The sequence below is a fragment of the Telmatherina bonti genome (genome assembly GCF_933228915.1).
Source record: "Telmatherina bonti genome assembly, chromosome: 13".
NCBI classification, from domain to species: Eukaryota; Metazoa; Chordata; class Actinopteri; order Atheriniformes; family Telmatherinidae; genus Telmatherina; species Telmatherina bonti.
The window spans coordinates 17,318,605-17,338,704 of NC_136611.1; the positions used below are offsets into that span (position 1 = coordinate 17,318,605).

General features: G+C 37.2%; 1 protein-coding gene across 1 annotated transcript in view; it reads right to left on the reverse strand.

Moving 5' to 3' along the window:
- The window catches only part of ccser1 (coiled-coil serine-rich protein 1), a gene marked incomplete at both ends in the record, with an annotated part of 117,543 nt that overhangs the window by 81,873 nt on the left and 15,570 nt on the right, over window positions 1-20,100 (reverse strand). The window contains one exon of the mRNA XM_079250883.1: window positions 2,188-2,362. Coding sequence (XP_079107009.1) covers window positions 2,188-2,362 — 175 coding nt within the window. The remainder of the gene's footprint in view (window positions 1-2,187; window positions 2,363-20,100) is intronic.

Below are 20,100 nucleotides of genomic sequence, written 5' to 3' on the forward strand. Positions count from 1 at the left end.
TGTAGTATACGCACTAAGTATATGTGCATTCCTGACTAGCAATTCAGTTCATCTAGTTATTTGTACTACCGTCACAATGTGCATGTGAAATTTGAATGTTCTTATACTGTGCATGCATGATTCTTTCTGTGGTTTCCTCCCACAGACTAATCCTACACGTTAGGTTAGTCTGAGATATTAAATTGACTTCGGGTGTGAGTATGAACATACATGGTTGTTTATCTTAGTTGTTTCTGTGTTAGCCATGTTATGACTGATGACTTCTCATGGGTGTACCCTGTCTCCTACCTTATGGCTTCAGGTCCCCTGCAACACTGAACATAATGAATCATGGTATAAAAGGTGAATGGAAGGACGTGTGATACCCAAGAGTAACAGGGGACCCAAGTTCTAAGAACTAACCAATACTTCATTGCATACTTTAGGAATCTATACAACATCTGATGTAGTGTTTGTAGAGCAGGAAGTTGATGAGGAGATAAAGTTTTGCACACTAAGAGTCTGAATCGCATTTTCAGTTATTGTGAGATAAGGGGAAGTAAAGAGTTAAACATCAAGTTAAGATAAACAAAGAATAGAACAGAAGACTGGAGCTCACTACAAGAAGGTTATGCAAAGAAAACAGCCATGCCGAGCCAACCCCCTTCCTGGCTCGAACATAACTTAATTTGCAAGTTAATGACACAATACAGACAGTGAAGAGGGCAAAATATCTCCTCTTTAATATTCATGTTAAGCTGCTGTGTTTCCCTGCTCTCCACCTCATAGTTCCCTTACTTTCTACATCACCACAATTTCTGTTGCTCTACAGATGATTATTTCATTGTTTTCATGTCTTTCACAGTGGTCCGGGGAGAAAAACAGAGATGTACAGGAAGAAGATTGGGAGAGGTTCAATGCTTTCACATGTCTCTGCTGCCTACAACTCACAGCTAGCTTTAATCTTTTATATAGATTATAGATACTAAAGTACATTTTTTCTGAAAAGTCTACTTACTCTTACATGTCGGCTTGTGAATTTGTTTTTCTGAGCTGGGTTCTCTGACATCTGAGTGGATAACACAAAATATCAACACCTGTTGTGAAGTAGCTATTTCTATTGAAGCTGTGTTAACATATGTTTTAAAACAATCATTTAGGCCTCTGTTAAATTACAGCTAAGCGTAATTGTCCTTCAAGCACAGTTTCAACTGCAATGTATAGCTAAAATTGCAATGTTCACACCATGTTTAATTATATGGTTTGTCTTCTATTTGTCCAGTGTCTGACTCTACTACAGAGTTTCGTAAAATCATTAAAACCATCATTACTTCCACATGTAAATGCATGTGGATTACATTTAAATCATTCTGTTGCAAAAAAAAAAAATATCAGCAGAAAATATTCTCATCTCTTTGAAGTTTCAAAGCAGGAACCTGACCGTATTCATTTCAAATTGTTGAAGTGATTAGCAGCAAAGAGACTGAATGACTGCACTGTTAATATGACTCCCTGATCTACACAGTTAAACCTTTTGAAGCCATTCAATGTGTCAGTGCTTTACTCAGTGACCATTATAGCTAATCACATCTACAATAGTGAGAATGTAATTTCACCGGGTTCCAAACATTCACACTTAGATGGACCTGTAGCCTGAGGAGAAACTAGGCAGTGTTTAAAGTGGGCAGGAAGTAGGCAAAAGGCATTTAAAGAGCAGATTTTTAGTGTATGTGACAATTCCTTCATGTTCTATAAATGTGTTTGTGTGCATATAAAGAATATGACAGCAGATACTCAAATGAGTCCTCCAGTTTCCTCCTCTAAATTTAGATCTGATTAAATTAACAAAACACAGCAATAATTAAAGAGAACCTTTCAAGTCAGAAAAGAAACCACATTTGCAAGATCTAATGGAGCTGATTAAAACAGAGAGTAAAAACATTTGGGAAAGGAGCACTGAGCATATTGCGTAGAGATGAAATAGCTTTTTTTTTTTTTTCTTACTGCTTGCCTTTACATGTTTATAAGAATATGATGCATTTAGAATTGATGAGAGAAGTAATGCACCATTTTTTTTAGTAAAATGCACAGGAGTTCCTGAATAAAGCAGCCATCTCTGATGTATGTTGTGCTTCATTTTTAATTTTTCCACTGGTCAAAGTTGTTGTCAAAAAGTGTCTGTTGATTGTGTGAATATGTGCAACACACCTCCTGTAGTGTGCGCCTCAATCTTAAAAGCAGGGTCTTAACAGCGGTGCAGTCCTGCTGCATCAGTCTGAGTGGAAGAGTCTCCAGCCCAGGCAGTAAAGGGTCATCATCTTTCCCTAAACCCAGCCCCACGCTCCAGTCAGCAGGCATCAGGCTGGTTGGTCGGCTTGGTTCCCTGGAGGAAAAATAGAGAAATGTAATGTTAGCATGAGCCAGCGTGAAAACATGATCATTGACCTGCCTTCACCTCTCCCCGCTGCCATCGGTGAATATTGAAGGTGTGGATGATACATTACACAGTAATGTGGAAACAGCAGCTGTTCACAGGCATCCAAGAACTCTGTGTGATTTCATGTGTACCTGATGAAAATGCCATGGTTAGAAAAATAACTTGGCAGTCGGCAGAACAATACCGTGCACCACTTTGATGCAGTATATTGAATATTGTGAGCATCAGGACATTTGTTATTGAGAGTTTTGGGTTGATCTTTCAGTTTTAAACATAATATCTACCATGTGTAGATTATAACAATAAAAAAAACCTATTGAAAAGTGAAATGCTTGCCACTAATTTCTCAAAAATTTTGCCTTTAAAATATAAAATAATCAAACATCTTATGGAAAGACAAGAAGGATTTTTCCACAGAAAGAAATAAGAGCACGGAGATATATGACAACACAAGTTGTGATGAAGACTTCCAGTCTGATAAGAAGCTAATTCTACAATAAATCTTTTTTCATATAATCTAAAACCTTTATCATGAGGAGAAAACATGATGCTGAACTTTACCTACACCTGGGTCTCATCATTGTTACTAACTTCATCGGATATTTGATTAAGAAGCTTCCTTTTTGTACTTTTGTTCATAATTAAAGAGAAAAAATAATGCACATGCCACTGATTATTGGGGTGTTTATATGTCATTGGTCTGATTGTTAACAAGCTTTCAAAAACTATGTAACCCTCGGCACAGCTGTGACACTGCTGTGGTGCTTTTGGGCTGGATTCAAACACATTACCACAAACAACAGGAGGGAAATCAACTAAACCACTGTTTTAATTAACTGTCCCTTTTGGAAACACAGTCCATTAAACAGTAAACAGGCCTCTAGAGTTGATTGTATTTGCTTTCTGGTGCACGGCTGCAGTTATTTGTCTCACCTTAGCGGTTACGGCAAAAGAAATTGGAGATATCGTTGAACTGGGGTTGAAGCTGTTGAACATCAGAGCAATCCTCATCTATCTCTAGCTTGCAGACAACATTGATGCTCAAAACAATGACCAAATGAATTTGAACTTATATATAAAAATGTATTTGTTCATCATTTGGAGTCCCCTTGTTTTTTTTTTAGTTTGTGAGCTTTAGTTGAAGTCTGCCTTAATGGTTTACAGAACATTATGATGTGTTTATAGCTTAACAGATAGAAGTAAGTGTTGTTGTGAAACTTGCATATACACAAATTTTCAAAGGCATTAGGAAAACAAACAGTAGTTCTTGTGTATCTATCAAAGTAAATGAACAACTGAGGCCCTGGTGTTGTTGTCAATAATTATTTTATTGCATTTATATGAACCATACTTGGTTTAACTATGCTCTGTGGATACATATAACAGCTTTTTCACAGGGAAGTACCTGCACAGGAACACATGCAACATGTATACATTACCAGTGCTCATGGAGATAGCTACTATAATTGTAGTGTGATTTCTGGTTAGCTCTGCATTAAAGCACTAAACTAAAACGTCACTGGTTTCAGAAAAATGGAAGATTAGAAATTTAAAGACATAGATGAACAAAGCAAGTACAACGGTTAAGTATATGATTGGCTTTTATGAACTGTGAGAGTATCGTTACTTTGTCCCTATAAAAGTGGAAAAAGTCCTTTAGTGATTGACAAGATTAAAAAAGCTATTAAAATGTATTATTTAAGCAATTAAAATGTGGAAATGACCCTGTCTTGGGCTGATTTAAACACTTGAGATACAAGGACAGCCTGCTGAATGTATAGTCTCCACATTTATAGGCTGAGAATGGCTAACACACTGCTCTCAATAAAATGGTTCTACAATTAATACGATATGTCTAATCTGTTTTTACAACTGAGTAAAAAACAACTGGAATTAACTACAGGTTAATAAACGTGTTTCAATAAACCCAATTCTTGCATTAACATTTACCTTCCAAGTTGTGATATTTTGACAGAGAGCATAAATGGGGACTGTGCATCTTAACTTCCTTATGACATTTTCAAAAGGTGAGCAGAGAAATACCTGCCTCCTGTCTGAAAAGCACACAGACAACCTCTGAGTTCACAGTCTGCATAACAAGAGGAGGAAGGGAGGTAGTGATGGCAATAAAGAGAGGCAGACATAGTAAGAAAGGCACAAACAGCTCTTTATCATCAAGAGAACATGTTCGCTTTGACTGATGGCCATTTAGTGATGTGTGAGGGGAAATAAGAGGCCTTTTGTCCCATTCTACTAGAAAAATGACCAAGTAAACAGTGGCGAGAAGTGTTAAGTCAGACAGTAAACTCTCCCGGAAAACCATTTTTTGAACAAAACAAGACAATATCACAAAAGTATCCATCACCACAAGCCATTTAAAATACTACTAACTGAAAAGGTCAGGTGAAATTTTTTCCTCATACTTTCCCCTTTGCTACTTCGCCAACAGACCCCTCTTTTCGCTTTTTACTATCATTCATACAACTTTTTACCCCATCAACCTGCCCAGCTATGTTCTTCACTCTTTTTTTTCCATGTGTCAGTCTGAACACCTGAAGCACTCTCTCTATCTCTCTCTCCATACTTCCCTTTCTTTATCCAGCTCCGCCTTGCCCCTTCATTGGAGCCCTTGTCTTCCATCTCTACAGCTCTCACTTTGCCCCCTTTCCTTTTCCCCCCCTTTCATTGTGACAACCACTACACTAAACTGAAGCAGTATCAGAGCCTTAGGTGTTCCCCTGGGGATTTCTGCTGAGTAACTCAGACAAATGTCAAAGAACAGGCAGCCTTTGAGGACAGGTGAGGGCTGTATGTCAAGTAGCTGTTGGTGCCCATATCCTCACCCCTTCCCTCCCCCACCTCACCACACCCACACTCCATCACTCCTTCCTGCCAATCTTAAATGGCTTTGTTTGTGTGGTGTGTTTTTCTGTTCTTTTTCTTTGAAAGTCCTGTTGCTGGATAGAGTGAACTTTCTTCTTTTTGTTGTTGTTGTTGTTGTTGTTGTTGTTGTTGTCCTAGTCTGCTATTCAGGTGGGACAAGTTGAGGATGCAGTGTCAGATGGTACAGCACAGTGCCAAAACAAAGTAGCTTTTTCATTTATTTTTTCTTCTTTCTGTCACAAGGTTATTTTGTAGGTTTTTCTTCCTTGCATCATTGTGGTTCTCAGACAGTGAAAAGCTGACTCTTTGTCTTGCTTTTACATGGTTTTGAATTTTTCTTTCGACTCTGTGGCACATCAAATCCACAAAACAGCAGAAAAATGAGTGGGAGGAGTGTTCAAGCAAAACCTGTCCAAAAACAAAAATTGTTGCTGCCCTTATGCTCAGCGTTTACTCTGTCAGGCAACAAATGTTGAATATATTTCTCATAAAACTAAGCAACAGATGGATATAAACTGTATTACAGTGGACAGCATTTAAAACTAGCTATGAAGCTCATTTTGTATCCTTCACCATTCTATCTGTGGCAGCAGAAATAGGATCTTGACATGTTTATCAAATAACCTCTTGAAAAGTTTTGCAATGTGGCCACTTCATTTTATTTAAGCAAATTTAAACCCCTTGATTTGTCAACAGGAACATTCAACATCTGGTCTTATTGTGCATCAGTCAAAATTTTCTAACACACTATTAAATTATGATGATAAACATAACGTAGATTAACACAAACTTTTAAAGTGCTTTGACCACTTTAGTTTTATAGAACTTTTATTGTCATGAAAAGTTATTGCAGAAATGTAAACTTCTAAAACAATCAAGTATGCAGCAAAGTTTGGAAATGGAAAGAAAAATATCTGAAAAATATCTAAACTTAGATCCATATGGTGTATATTTGTGATGCAATTTTTAATTATTTTACTTATTAATCAAAGCATATTTAAGTTATAGATTTTAATGAATATAGTTTTACAAGTCAGACTCTTGTAAAACTATATTCACACACTAGGTAGAGGTAATAAGGATTTACAGTCTTCTTTTAAGAGGCTTAAATGTAAAATGATAAATTGAACTGATCTAATATATAATTTAAAAAAATATGTTGAAAGAACCACAGATATAAAAAATTGCTTGCTTTTGTAACATGATTTTGCCGTTCATATGCAATGTGAGACGTTGTCCAGTGAAATCTGCTGCATTTGACTAACAAAGAGTCTGTCCTTCTATATTTTAGCATTCATGTGACTGCTTCTGTTTTCTGCCACATCATCAGTAAAAACTAGTAAGACAGTGCCAGTGGAAGCCATGCACACACATACCAATGAACTCCTCCATTGTCATGGTCTGTGGTTTTTGGTTTCTGTGCAGTTTAACTCTTGTTGGACTTCTATTGCTAGAGTTGCAGTATCATTACATTTTCAGTTCAGACCATCTTTGGTTATAGGTTGGGTTTTCTGTGTCTTAATCTTGCCTGCTGTTTTATTTTTTCAGTTTATCCCTTTCTGCATGTGCCAATTTTTGCCAATCTGGCTGGCTTTTTTTTTTTATCAGTGCTTCGATGCATATACTTATAGGTATCAAAGCACTGATTTTATAAGTAGTTTATTAAGGAAAGAACTAATTTTTTTAACCAAGTAGTTGTTGCGGTGCCACTATCATTACTAAAAAAAATGGTTACGTTTTAACTTGTGTGTTTGAATAAATCCTGTTGCAGAAAAATGCATGTTTTTCTTGCACTTGTGGAGTCGCCTTTTTTTTGGCAAAAATATTAGACATGATGGAATCAATCAATATTGGGGATGAAGGCTTGGTTTTAGATGAATGTTCTGTCCAGAAAATTAATATGAACTCATGTACTGTTGTCAAAAGTGAGAATAACATGACTGTGCAACAACATGTGTGTGTATCTGCGCACATGCACCCATGCATCAGCATGTCACAGTAGATATTTTGACTGCACTTACAGGGCAGGCAAGTTGCTTTTACAGCTAAGCATGAGTCTCATCTACAGGTAATTACACTACACATACTGTAAGACACACACACTCGCACAAATGGAACTGCACTGCACAGCAGAAGACAAGTCTGTTCAGTGATGATAGATGTTATACAGGCAGGGAGGCCGTTCCTCTACTCGAGGTCATCTGTCTTTTCACTGTCATGAGCTGGTAGCCAGACGCTCTCACTCTATTTCTCTTTCTTACAGCTCCCTCTCTCTCTCTCTCACTCACTCTCTTCTTCTGATACACGCACACAAACCGCACCCCAAAGTAGGTTATGCAAAGTATGCAATTGCAAAGGCAAGACTCTGTGATGGTGGTCAATTAAGAGATTATACAAATAGCCAGTCCTAATTTGAATTGATAGAGATTTACAATTACACCAGCCAGTGGCTGAAACTGGAACTGCATGAGTAAATCAAGACCCCGGTTGTCACAACTAAATACACAGTGCAATTAAGTTTTGGGGTTTTTTCTGTTGTTGTTGACAGATTTTTGTTTTGTTTTATATTTTTCACAGATAAATTACATAGGCAAAGACAAGTAAACAAAGGGAGATGATTAAAAACGCCTCTTTTCTTGACACATTAATCTTTGTCTTTTTTTTTCTCTTTCTCATTCATCTCCTCCACTCTCTTCTCTCATTCACCCTCATGCCATATATTTTGGCTTCTCTTTTAATCTTATCCTCTTCTTTAATATATAGGTATTTCACCCTGTCTTTCTCTAGCTTTACTCTCTCCTCTCCATCTGTCTGACTCGTCCTTCTCTCAGAAGCCATTTCTCAACAGCTGTGTTAGAAGTGATCCATTTCACCAACCTGAAAAAGCCAATTATCTTCCTTTTTATGACTTTCATTATTTTACCAGTGTTTTATTACTAGGCAGTTGGCTCCCTGCACTCAAACATACCTGCACACACATGTGTGTTCACTCCCACACAGGCAGTAAAACAGCACACACTGACATCTTTGACATACATGTTCAAGCAAACTTCAATGTCTAGGTTTACGTAATGTTCAGTTAGCATGTGAAGTGACGATTAATGACTGCTTGTCAAATAAATTATGTGGGACTCAAGTACATTATCTTCCGCTAGAATGAGAAGCAATGGGCTGCTCCCTTGTCAATCATCAATAAAAAAAAAAAAAGTGCATTGTGTCATGAATGATAGGGACACTTAACAACTGAGACACATTAAAGAAGGTAGTCAGTCCCTTCTGCCAACTCTTCCTCATTAATTTTTTACTGACATCAAGGAACATATTTATAGGAACTATCCAATTTGTGTCTACAGCTGTGTACATGTGTGAAATGCAAAGATCAGTGTGTAATGTGAGTGCTCGTATGACTGTGTAAGTGAAGTACAACAGTATATACCACAGCTAAGAGAGAATAATCACTCTCATTTGTCACTCCTTCTTTCCACCTGACAGACACAGTGCAGTCATCTGCATTCAGCACCTGAGGCAGTGGATGTTTAATGCTGCCATTAAACTCATCTCCGACATAAAGTGCATCTGTGACTAAAGAGTGAGCACAACCCAAGCTACAGGCAGTGAATCTAATGGTGAATTGAACTCTCCAGACACAGAAAGGAAGAAAATATCAAACTAATGTGATATGGCAGGGTTAACTTTCTGATTAACCTTTTTGTCCTTTCTGCTTCCCTTTGCTCTCTGCACTTTAAATCTTTGCCTGTTTTGCAAGGAAAATGTGCTTTTGTATTGTTATCTATTAATCTCATGCCATCCATTAACTTCAGGGGTTGCTAACTTGTTCTCTGTCATCAAATCTGTGTTTCAAACCCATTTATATAGATATTAAAAAGGTCTGAGAGCCACCATGGTTGTCTAATGTGAGGAAGAAACCATATGAAGTTAACAGAACACACTTGTAATAATCATTATCACAAATTGCTCAAAGAGATCTAGCTCATGGTCGTCCCATGTGCCACATTACAGATTCCTATGTAAAAGAATGTTGCCAAGGCATTTGGTCTAAGATTGTATCCTACATTTTGTTCCTTTTTGAAAGCCTTGAAGCAAAATTTCAATAAAATAGAACATTCTTGCTCTTAAGCTTAAAAACCCTGCTGTGAACTTGTCCACTGCCAGCTTATTGCCTCAAGAAATCTGACACAATACTCTCTTGGGTTTATAATGTTATGCAAGCACGAAAGGATTTCCCACACAGTTGTTTTAATAACTGTTGTGTTTTAATTATTCAAAGTCAGTTTGCAATTCGAACTGAATATGAAGCCAGGTGACATTTACATGAGACATTATATTCCAAACCCTTCAAATTTGCAAGTATATGATCTGTTCTGAGCTGATAAAATGTGTCATGAGCAGCAGTAAGTACACAGCGCTGTCATTATGACATAAAGGTCACACTGATAAATGTTCGTTTTCTTAAGAAAACCTTAATAAAAACACAGGGAATGCTACATACTCGGATTTTAAATTCCCTGTCAGTCCGGGATATGTTTTGAAGAAGGAGATAAAACCTACATTGTATCTGTCCTTTTCATTCATTTCCTGTAACTGCAAGGCTGATTCATTTCCTACCAGGAGTATAAATTTATTGGCGGATGAATCATAATTCGGATTTGTTGTTATGTTGTGGCATTGTTGTTACCACATTGTTGTTACAAAATCATAACAACAATGAATAAATGTGTACATGGTGAATCATGGTGAAATAATAAGTTGCAGTGATTTAAACCCCTATGAATGTCTTTATTTGGACTAATTATGCATTCAGGATAGACCCTTGTGAAATATAAAACTTGATTTTCATTCAGTTATAAATACTTTCCCCATATTTAATTAGCAAATGGATTACTACCACAAAACCTTGTTTACTTTAACTTTAACTTGGAATAAAGCAGACATAAAAATTAAAATGACATTTGCATTGACATGTGAGCTTGAAATTGGGTATTTGCATGACACTCTTACATCTGAGTGATAAATCAGAGTTGATTTATTCAGTCTATAAATCACATTTCCATCAAACTTCAACCACAAATCAAGCTGCATTGACTTTACTTTGGAAGGAAAAAGTTTGAAATGTTTATTTTTGCTTCTACTTCACAGCTAATTGTCATCACTAGTTAGATGGTCTGCTAAACTTGAGGAATTGAGCTATTTTGCTCTCTACCAGTACTGTGTTCATTGTTGTGGAAATAGTAGTTTGGGTTTGGTGTGTGTGTGCTAATGTGAGACCCCAGGTTAGGAATGTATGGGCTCTCATGTGGTAATAACATGTTCCAAAGGTTATTGGGGGCAATCATATCCAAATCACGCTGGATTTGGATACAAATCAAGCCTTTCCAGCAAACTGAAAAGGAGGTAAATACTTCAATCAACTGGCTGCTTGTGGAGAGGTGCAAAAACTGTTGTAATTTGACCTAACCATGACAGAGACATGTCATTAAGCCCTCACAAACTTCTGTCAACTTGTGAAAAAAGGAAATATGTACAAAGGTACCACACATTATGCTTCGACAATGTAGTATTTAAAAATGAAAATTAAGGCTAATTTTAGGCTCAATATTTGATGTAAAATATAACATTACACAATGTTGCATAATTTACAGTTCAAAACAATCTGTATCTATCTTATGTTGCCGGTATTGTGGACCCTCAGCTCAGCTGCTGCCTGTAATATATATCTCCAGGCTTTTTAAAACCCATAAAAGCCCATTTTCATCTGACTGTCAGGCTTTGTGGAAGCATGCTGAGGGGCAGCACCCAGTGGTTGTGAGCAAAGCCTCTGTGCTGGTGTAGTTTCCAACAGGCAGCTGTAAACCCACGAAATAGTATAATGTATAATACTTTAGTTAAAGGGCTACTTATCAAATCCATATGCACATTTTATCCCAGATCCTTGAATATGAGAGTTGACAGGATGTCTATGCAAAATCATTATCCTAATTATTTGAAATAAAAATGCATTTACTCAGTTTTAATCACTATAACACAATGCACAATAACTAAGCCTTTGACAAAAAGGTCTCTACTTTTGTAGAGCTTTTTCTTAGGGCCCTGTTGAAGCAAGCGGCTAATACTAGTGCTAAAAAACAAGTATTATTCAAATGGGGTATGTTTAGCTTTTATGAAATATGATTTTGTTGTTGTTGCTTGCATAGTTGAATAAATGAGCTTGAGAAAGCAAGAGTAAGATCTTAATGCGTCGCTGCAAAAGCAAACATTTTAGCATTGTGCTATAATCACAGCATGTTGAACCAGAATGTGTTCAACATATCCTCAGCTGTCATCCACAATAAATACAGAAAAGATCAAGAGGCACTTTTAATAAGTTTCAAGTTCAAGAAACCAAACATGTGACTTAATCTGTTACAAACAGTGATAGTCACGTCTGACAGAGACTTTTTAATCAAAGGGAGGGTTGTGGGAAGTAAAGGGTTGTCTTATTGGGGACTATATTGTATATCTTAAAGTAACAAATGCTCTTGCTCAGAACAAAGATGAAAGAAACATGAAATTAGTTTCCCTGTGTTGAGTATTTAATACAACCAAGAGGGTGAAGTGAATGAAATGCCAAACAACAATTCACAAAAGAAACCAACATGCATTGTAGCAGATGAACACAGTGCAGAATTGTTTGTACTGTATATTTAGTATATTTGTCTTTACATTTAAATATCCACCATACTCCATTGTTATAGGGTTTGCTTTAAGGGATGCTTAGTCGGAATAAGTGATCTATGAACCCGAACTCTAAGAATGATAAAGCAAGTTCCCAAGAAAGAATATGTCAAAAAGACAGAATAATTGACATATATTAATTAACATATAATGTGAAATCATCCACAAACTAATGACTCACAAAAAACTGAAAGACTCATTTCTTTCTGATTGAACAAATTCTGCTAGCAAACTGACCAAGGTAAAAAGAAAATCAAATCTGTATTCTTTTTCAGTTTTTACTGTACATTATGTGGCTGTGTGCATGAAAATCATGCTAAGAGTTCATTTTATCTATCCCTAGTTACAACTAAAAGCTCTAAACTAAAAGATGTGTATATGTGAGCAAATGTAGATATATGACTTTCTGTTAGCGGAGATGCTTGTATTACTTGTTCTGACAAAATCAAGTCAGCTGGGATTAAGACCACTGCAGCTGATATACTTTACGAATATTATCAACATTAAGCTAATTTGTTCCTGAGTTTAAGCATGTATGTAAAACAAGTCTATTTAATCTCAGATTCCAGGTCTCTATGGGGGACTACACAACCAACTGAGTATAACATGAACCTTATCGACCCATTTGTGAGAAGAGGATGTTGTAGGAATTAGAAAATGCTTCCTCTACACTTGCACTGCTCGCTGGTTGTGGTGCAAAAGTTATGATTGTCTAGTCCTTTTCACAGATTTCTAGTTGTTGCCTTCTATGTTACATTACCAGCCAATTCTGCGACAATGACGACTTTTCTTGTGCATTCTAATGGATACAATATGAGCAACCCCCCCCCCCAAAAAAAACAACAAAATTCCTCCAGAGTAGGGCATGCTCACATATGTTGACATTTTTCTATGGCTCATTGTGTTGTAGCTGTGCATTAATCCCCAAAGACGAGGAAGTATAAGAAAAGACTATTTGAATATTGTCTGTAAGGATACAGTGGACAATGACGCCGCTTCAGGGTTTGCATGTCCTCTTTTTGGACAGCCTGTCTTCTGCATTGTAATGAACAGCAATGAAAACTTAAAACAAGAAAGAAAAGAAGAAAGGAATGGGAGCACTCAACAGGCAGACTACTGTTACCATAGCAACAGGCAAGCCGGATCCCAACTGTCAGAATTTAATTTCCTCTGCATCATTTTTATAGGAGAGACAAGGGAAGAATCAGTGTCTTAACACAATGCGCAACACAGGCATTTAAGATACATCACACAAATATTCGCCAATCCCTGCACAAAGCTCTGAGCAGTCATCAGAGGTTGGTGATGGCACTGCAACTGGATAAGATGCACAGCAGACTGAAGGCAGCTTCTTCTACAATTCACTTGAAACTAAATACTGATTATTTATCTACCATATAACTGATGTTATCTACAGCTTGTTGATGTATGGCCACATTTGACAGCAATTACTTGATATTTCAAAGTTATGTGTTTTTGGTAAAAGTAAACGAGATAGCACAATAGCTAGAATCTCATTCATTTTACCTTCTATTCCACTCAGTCTGGCCGTGTTGTCTCTTACTAAATGTTAAGTGTAGAGCTTGTGAAAAGGTATATCCCGTTAGAGCTCTTAGATCAGAAGACCAGATGCTTCTAGTAGTTCCGAGGACTCAACTCGTGACTTGTGGAGACAGAGCCTTTTCTGCAGTAGCCCCCAAACTATGGAACAGTCTCCCTCTTTCAGTGAGGTCTGCTGGGACTTTAAGTGGTTTTAAAATTACTTTTGAAAGCTCGTCTTTTTATGTTGGCTTTTAACTCCGGACAGCGGTAGCACTAGGTCTCTTCTGTCTTATTTTGTCTTTTAACTATTACGTTGTCTTTATTTTAGTGATTTTCATGTTGATTTATTTTATTTTACCTGTACAGCACTTTGGTTACTTTGAGGTATGTGAAAGGGCTCTACAAATAAAGTTTGATTGATTGATTGATTGATCTGCAGTCATATGATTTGAAAGAACTGTCGGGAACTGTTTCTTTGTTAACAGACCCCTGCTCATTTCCTGTGCAGCCCGTGCAAGGCATTGGGTAACATGGTTTTATTTAAGCAAATATTGCACGTAATTGTTTAAAGTCTCTCTTTTTGTTAAACTCCCTAGAATTCTCCACTTTTGTTTTTGTCTCTTCCTCTACATCTCTATCCACCACAAGAACCAAAAATTAGAATTTAGCACATGGAAGTTTACTTTTTCACTTTTCCTTTTTTTTTTTTACAAACTTTCATTCAAGCCTTAAGACAGAAAATCAAATACTTGTCACAAAAATCATCCAACTGTCAAACATTAAAGAGGAGGTAAGAAGTAATGCGTGTGTGTGTGTGTGAGTGTGTGCATGCGCACTTGTGTGCATACAGCAGATGTTTTGTGCAACCTGTCAGGCAGGCAGTAGTCCTCTGCAACTGATACGCTCTCAGGACAGGCTGACTGATTGACAGGTGAGTACGTGCATGTGTGGATATAAATCTGTTTACAGGGACATTATGGAGAGCAGCATTGATTTTGGTGACAAAAAGTCTCCAAAAGTCCCCACTACTAAAATCCTTCCGTGACAAATATAAACCCTTGTTTTTTATTAGGTTAGGTAAATAACATTTAGTATTTCAGCAAGTCCAAAGAAAATGAGTACAAGTCAGTGTAATGTCCTCTGAAGTGATGGAAACACTACTGCATATGTGGGTGTGTTTGTGTTTTGTTGTGTGTGAAAAGAAAGAAGCTCGCTTTGCCTCCAGCAAATCAATGTCCCCTCGAGGGAATGTGGAACCTGAGACAAATAGCAAAAGTGACTTGGAGAAAAAAGAAGACAGTAAGAGAGATAGAGGAAGCCCAGGGCAAACACATTTTGGTTTTCCCATTCCACTTGCAGACTTTACACATTTTCCAGCACAAATTGTGTGAAAATGTTTTGTTCGAGGAAATCGGTTAAGATGCTGAACTAAAACCGTGGGAAATTAACACCTGCTAGAAGCAACATCTTTGTCAGAGTAAGAAACTCTCACTACCTGCCTCCTCAATCCAACTACACCACTGTTTCCAAGCAAAAACCAATCAAACATTATAGAATAAATAATAAATAATAATAATAATAATAATAATAATAATAATAGCCCTGCGATGAACTGGCGAGCTGTCCGGGTGTATCCTGCCATTCGCCCAAAGACTGCCCCGATAGGATACAGCTTTCCCGCGACCCTCAATCGGACTAAGCGGTTAGGATAATGAATGAGGATAGGATCATAATAATAATAGTTCTCTGCAGCTAAGTATTTGAGCTAGAAACACTGCTCCTAGCTGATGAGAAGTTATATCAACAAATACTTCTCTCAGCCCACAATATCACATCATTGTCTCCCTTTTACACTCACTGATAAATCTTGTGGGCTGTGTCCCGAATCAGGGTCTGCACACTTTGGAGTGCGGATTTGTCGCTGCACACGTCATTGTGGCACGCCAAGTGCTGTCCCAACTCAAAGGCTCGTTTGAATCCACCCTTCATGTCTGCACTTCGTTTGTCTCCAGATTAGCTTGTTTGACTACAGGCGATGCATCTTTCACTTATTTCTCCCAGAACTCATTGCGCACCTGACAGAAAAAGAATTAGCAGCAGAGCACCGGTGTAGGTACCAGCAAGGCCGTTTTTTTTTTTTAATTTATTTTATGTATTTGTCCCAGCAGACAAGTTGGGACGACTAGGGCATTGCGTTCAATAATCATAAATGAATTTAATTACATGCGTCCGACCGGATTATTTTTCACTGAAGTTAACGTCAGCCTGACAGGTTGAGCTGTCAGCCTGAGGAGAGCTTCACCGCGCTCTTAGTCAGGAGGCTCATCCGGACCGCCTCCTCTTCATGTTTGTAATTTTGACACACAAGTACATGAAAATAAATAAAATTAAAATTACTTGCACTACTTTTTTGTCATTTTAAAAACTATTTTTGTATTTTTTGTGGAAAAATTGGATTAGTAATCAGATAAACTTGGCATATGTAGTTGCTAGGCAACGGATGACCAGAACACTATGGGTAATTCTTGTACACTCAGTAGACCGTCTCAGTGGCAGACTACATTCAACACTTAGTAGTCTACACAGTCTGCACACCTTAAAGTGTGCAGACCCTGAATTGGGACATAGCCGTGATGTGTTTACAGGGTTTATAAAGTTTAGGGAGTAGTGTGGAGGATTTAGTGACATCTGATGGTGTAGCTGCATATTGCAAGTGACTGAATAGCTGTTGCATCACCCAATCTTTTCAATCATGTCTGAAAAGCTAAAGTGGTGACATCACAGACAATGTAAAAGGCCAACTTCAGCTAAAATGTTTGGCTTCCTCTATAGTCATATGGTCTTATTCTGAGATAACAAGAAGACATTTATTCTCATCTCCAGGTAATTAAATACAAACTGAGATGTAATCATGAAAATACACTCAGACATATTAAGAATTTATTAATATTAATATTCATATTATTAATTCATATGAATATTAATATTAATATGATGAATTTAAAAAGATTGCTGATGCCTTTTCATCACACCAGCGGCATCTCTGGAATTCAAAATATTAAAGTTACAGCTAAGTGTCCTACCACTTTGCTCCAAACAGGTGTCTCAGCACTAACACCCTCTTAAATCTGGCTTTTGACTTCACCAGAAAAAGGCATTTATTCTGAGGTCAAAATGACTGCAATACTCAGGGGTAGGCCATTGATAATAAAAAAAAACCTGAAACTCAGGCGGACACAAACATTTCTCCCTTTCTTCTGCACAATGATTTATTAAATGACAGCCATCATGGAGGAGATAAAAGCGTGTCATTTTGTTGGCAACTTCTCCACAAATTCTATCAATATCCATTCAAGCAAAAAAAATTTTTAAAAATACTTCCCAATGAAAACATGAAAATATGTAACTGGTCTCATATTGTTTACTGACTCAATCTTCTGGTGTGTTCAGGGCATCAATATGAAACTTTGCTGTTACTGGTTTAAATTCATTTATAAAATAAATCCATGAAGACATCATTTTTGTTACCAAGGGCTATACTCTGCTGCGTTTTGTCTGTCATAGCTACAAAGCAACACAAAGCTTTCATTTTTTATACATTTTCCCAAAGTCTCTTCTAAGTAAATTAAACAATGTTCCAGCACAGCTTGAGCAGAGATAAATGGAATTTGTGGCAGAGATAACAAAGAGCAAGTCATAAGTCATCAGTGAAGGTAGTGAGACCTCATTGCCCTTATGATAGCCCTGTCACAGTACTAGAATTTCAAACTCAACACCAGTGACCAGGAAAATACTGGATATTCTATATCATTTTTACCACCACTGAGGAAAAAATGAGAAATCAAGAATCAATGACTTTTTGTTTGTGCTTTGTTTTTTGTTTTTTTTAAGAGGACTCCATACCAACTTTTTCCACCAAGTAACAGCTTTGGTGCTTATGGCTGAATATAACTTAAAAAGAAAGCTTCTAGTTTACAGTCTTTGCTGCAGACTGATCCTACCTTTTAAATGTTGTGCTGTGGTTTGTCAGTGTGTCTGCTTTAGGGTAGTTTTTGTCATGCCGTTGTCTTGATTCGGTAGTGTGGCTAAGTCAGCAAACTACACTGCCTGGGTAAAAAATAAAAAAAAAAAAGAAAGAAAGCTGCCATCAAAATAAAAGGTCACAGTAATATTTCTTTGGACCGCCTTCAGCTTTGATTCCAGCATGCATTCGCTGTGGTATTGTATTAATAAGCTTCGGCAATATCGCAAAATTAATTTCCATCCAGTGGTGCAATTATTTTTTGCCAAGCTCTTCTATTAATGATTGGTGAGTCTGACCACTGTGCAAAGCCTTTCCCAGCACATCCCAAATATTCTCAATCGGGGTTAAGGTCTGAACGTTGTGGTGGTCAATCCATGAGTGAAAATAATCTTTCATGTTTCCTGAACCACTATTTCCCTATTTGAGTGCGATGAATCTTGGTATTATCTTAGAACATGCCCGTGCCCCCAACAAAGTAGATTTGGGCAGTCAGCAGACCTGCATCACTTCATCTGCCTCTCTTCTTACCCAGATGAACCCATCAATCTAGACTGATCAGACCACATGACTTTCTTTCATTGTACCAGAATCTAATCTTTATCCTCTCTAGGACACTGAAGCCTTTTTTGGTGGTTAGTTACCCTTTTCTTATGGCTAAACAGATATTCAGTCTCAATCACTTAAGTTCCCTTCACATCTTTTATCTGGATGTGTTCTTACTTTCACTAATAAACTATCACTGGTGTTTTTATTTTTTTACGTCTGATTTCATTAAATGTTGAAGTGACCACTGATTACAATCATTCAAGATGTTTATTACACAACAAATTTCTTCCTCGAAGACAATAGTTCCCCACTATCCTTCTAATTTTTACTAATTTGCTGGATAGTTCTTCACCCAAATTTAGTAGTTTGTACAAGTAGATGTCTTCTCTGCTTGATGCATGCAGATTAACTGACCCTTCTTAAACAGACTAACATCTTTTGCACAACCACAGGATGTGTCTCTCCACATGGGTGTTTAATTAATGAGAAGCTACTTGTTATGCTATTTAGGGTTAAATAACTTGCAGCCAGTTGGCAGATAAAAACCTAATGTAGTAATTATCCAATAGTAAGCTTGTACTTACTTGTTTGGGTAAATCCAGGTTACTATGTTTTTGTTGTTGTTGTTGTATTTTTACCAGTAGTGTAGTAATCCCTGCAAATGTGGCGACAAATAGAATTATTTTTTTAAGGAACTTTACCTTGTAAACTTGTGGCTGTTTCATTTTAGAAGTAGGAAAGTATCCTCATCGTTCATTCAGTTCTGTCATGGCACAGATCTGAATGTTTGGTTCTTCCTGTCTCTTTGCACCATAGTTTTATTAATTGGGTGAAGTGAAAGCAGTATGTATACTGACCAGACAAGATGACTATCTGCACAGTTTTACCTCAACCTGACCCTGTTTTGATGACTGTGAGCCAGTTTCTGATTTCCCATTGACATAAAACATGTGCAAGAACACACACACAGATTGCTCATGATTATTATTTATGAAAGAAAGAAAGGAAATTGTTACAAAATGCAACTTATATTTACAATCCAATCCAAATAAGTGTTTAATACAAATCTTTTAACCTTAACTAAAGGCCCCTTACACAGGTTAACTTAGACCATTCCTGCGAACAAAGGAGATCATATCAAGTTTTTTCAAGGGCAAGCATCTTTATACAGATGCATTTACTCTATGGGTGCCAGAACCTTGATAAAGTAAATACAACTAGCTGTCAACAAGAACAGTGGAAGGTAAAACAATAATCATCTGCATGCGTGTCAGACAGACCACCAGATGACACTACTGCTGATACAACCCTTTATTACACTCTGGCTTCATAAAACCAAATAAGCCCTATCCACAGAGCTGCTCTGTGTGTGCATGTATCTTGAAGATGAAATGGTGTATATGTGTATGTGTATATGTGTATGTGTATATGTGTGTGTGTGTGTGTGTGTGTGTGTGTGTGTGTGTGTGTGTGTGTGTGTGTGTGTGTGTGTGTGTGGTTGTGTAGAAGTATCCTGATTCTGGGCATACAGAGGAAATAAGTGGCCAAAACACATAATACATATGAAACAGGCTCTGGTAGTGGACCTCATATGTATAAACAGAAACTGTAAGTGTTCTCAGTCGTTACCTACCGAAACACAGAGGAGAGCAAAAAGACAACTTTGATATTTATTCACGGAAAGCTCAGTTATTTATTTAGCCTTCGTCTTTCCGTTTCATCTCACAGGGAGGGAAACGCATAAAACAAGTTACATTTATGTAGAATAGTCAAGATCAGCAGTTCCAGGAAGAGACAATAACCCTTCCATCTTTCTCTTTTTTTCTCTTATGAAAAAGACTTCATCCTGTAGCTGTAATGTAATGAGAATATAGTGTACAGAGGAAAATTACCCTCTGGGTATGTGAATTGAAGCTGATCCTGAAGCACTCAATATGATCTAACTGGACAAGTCTGG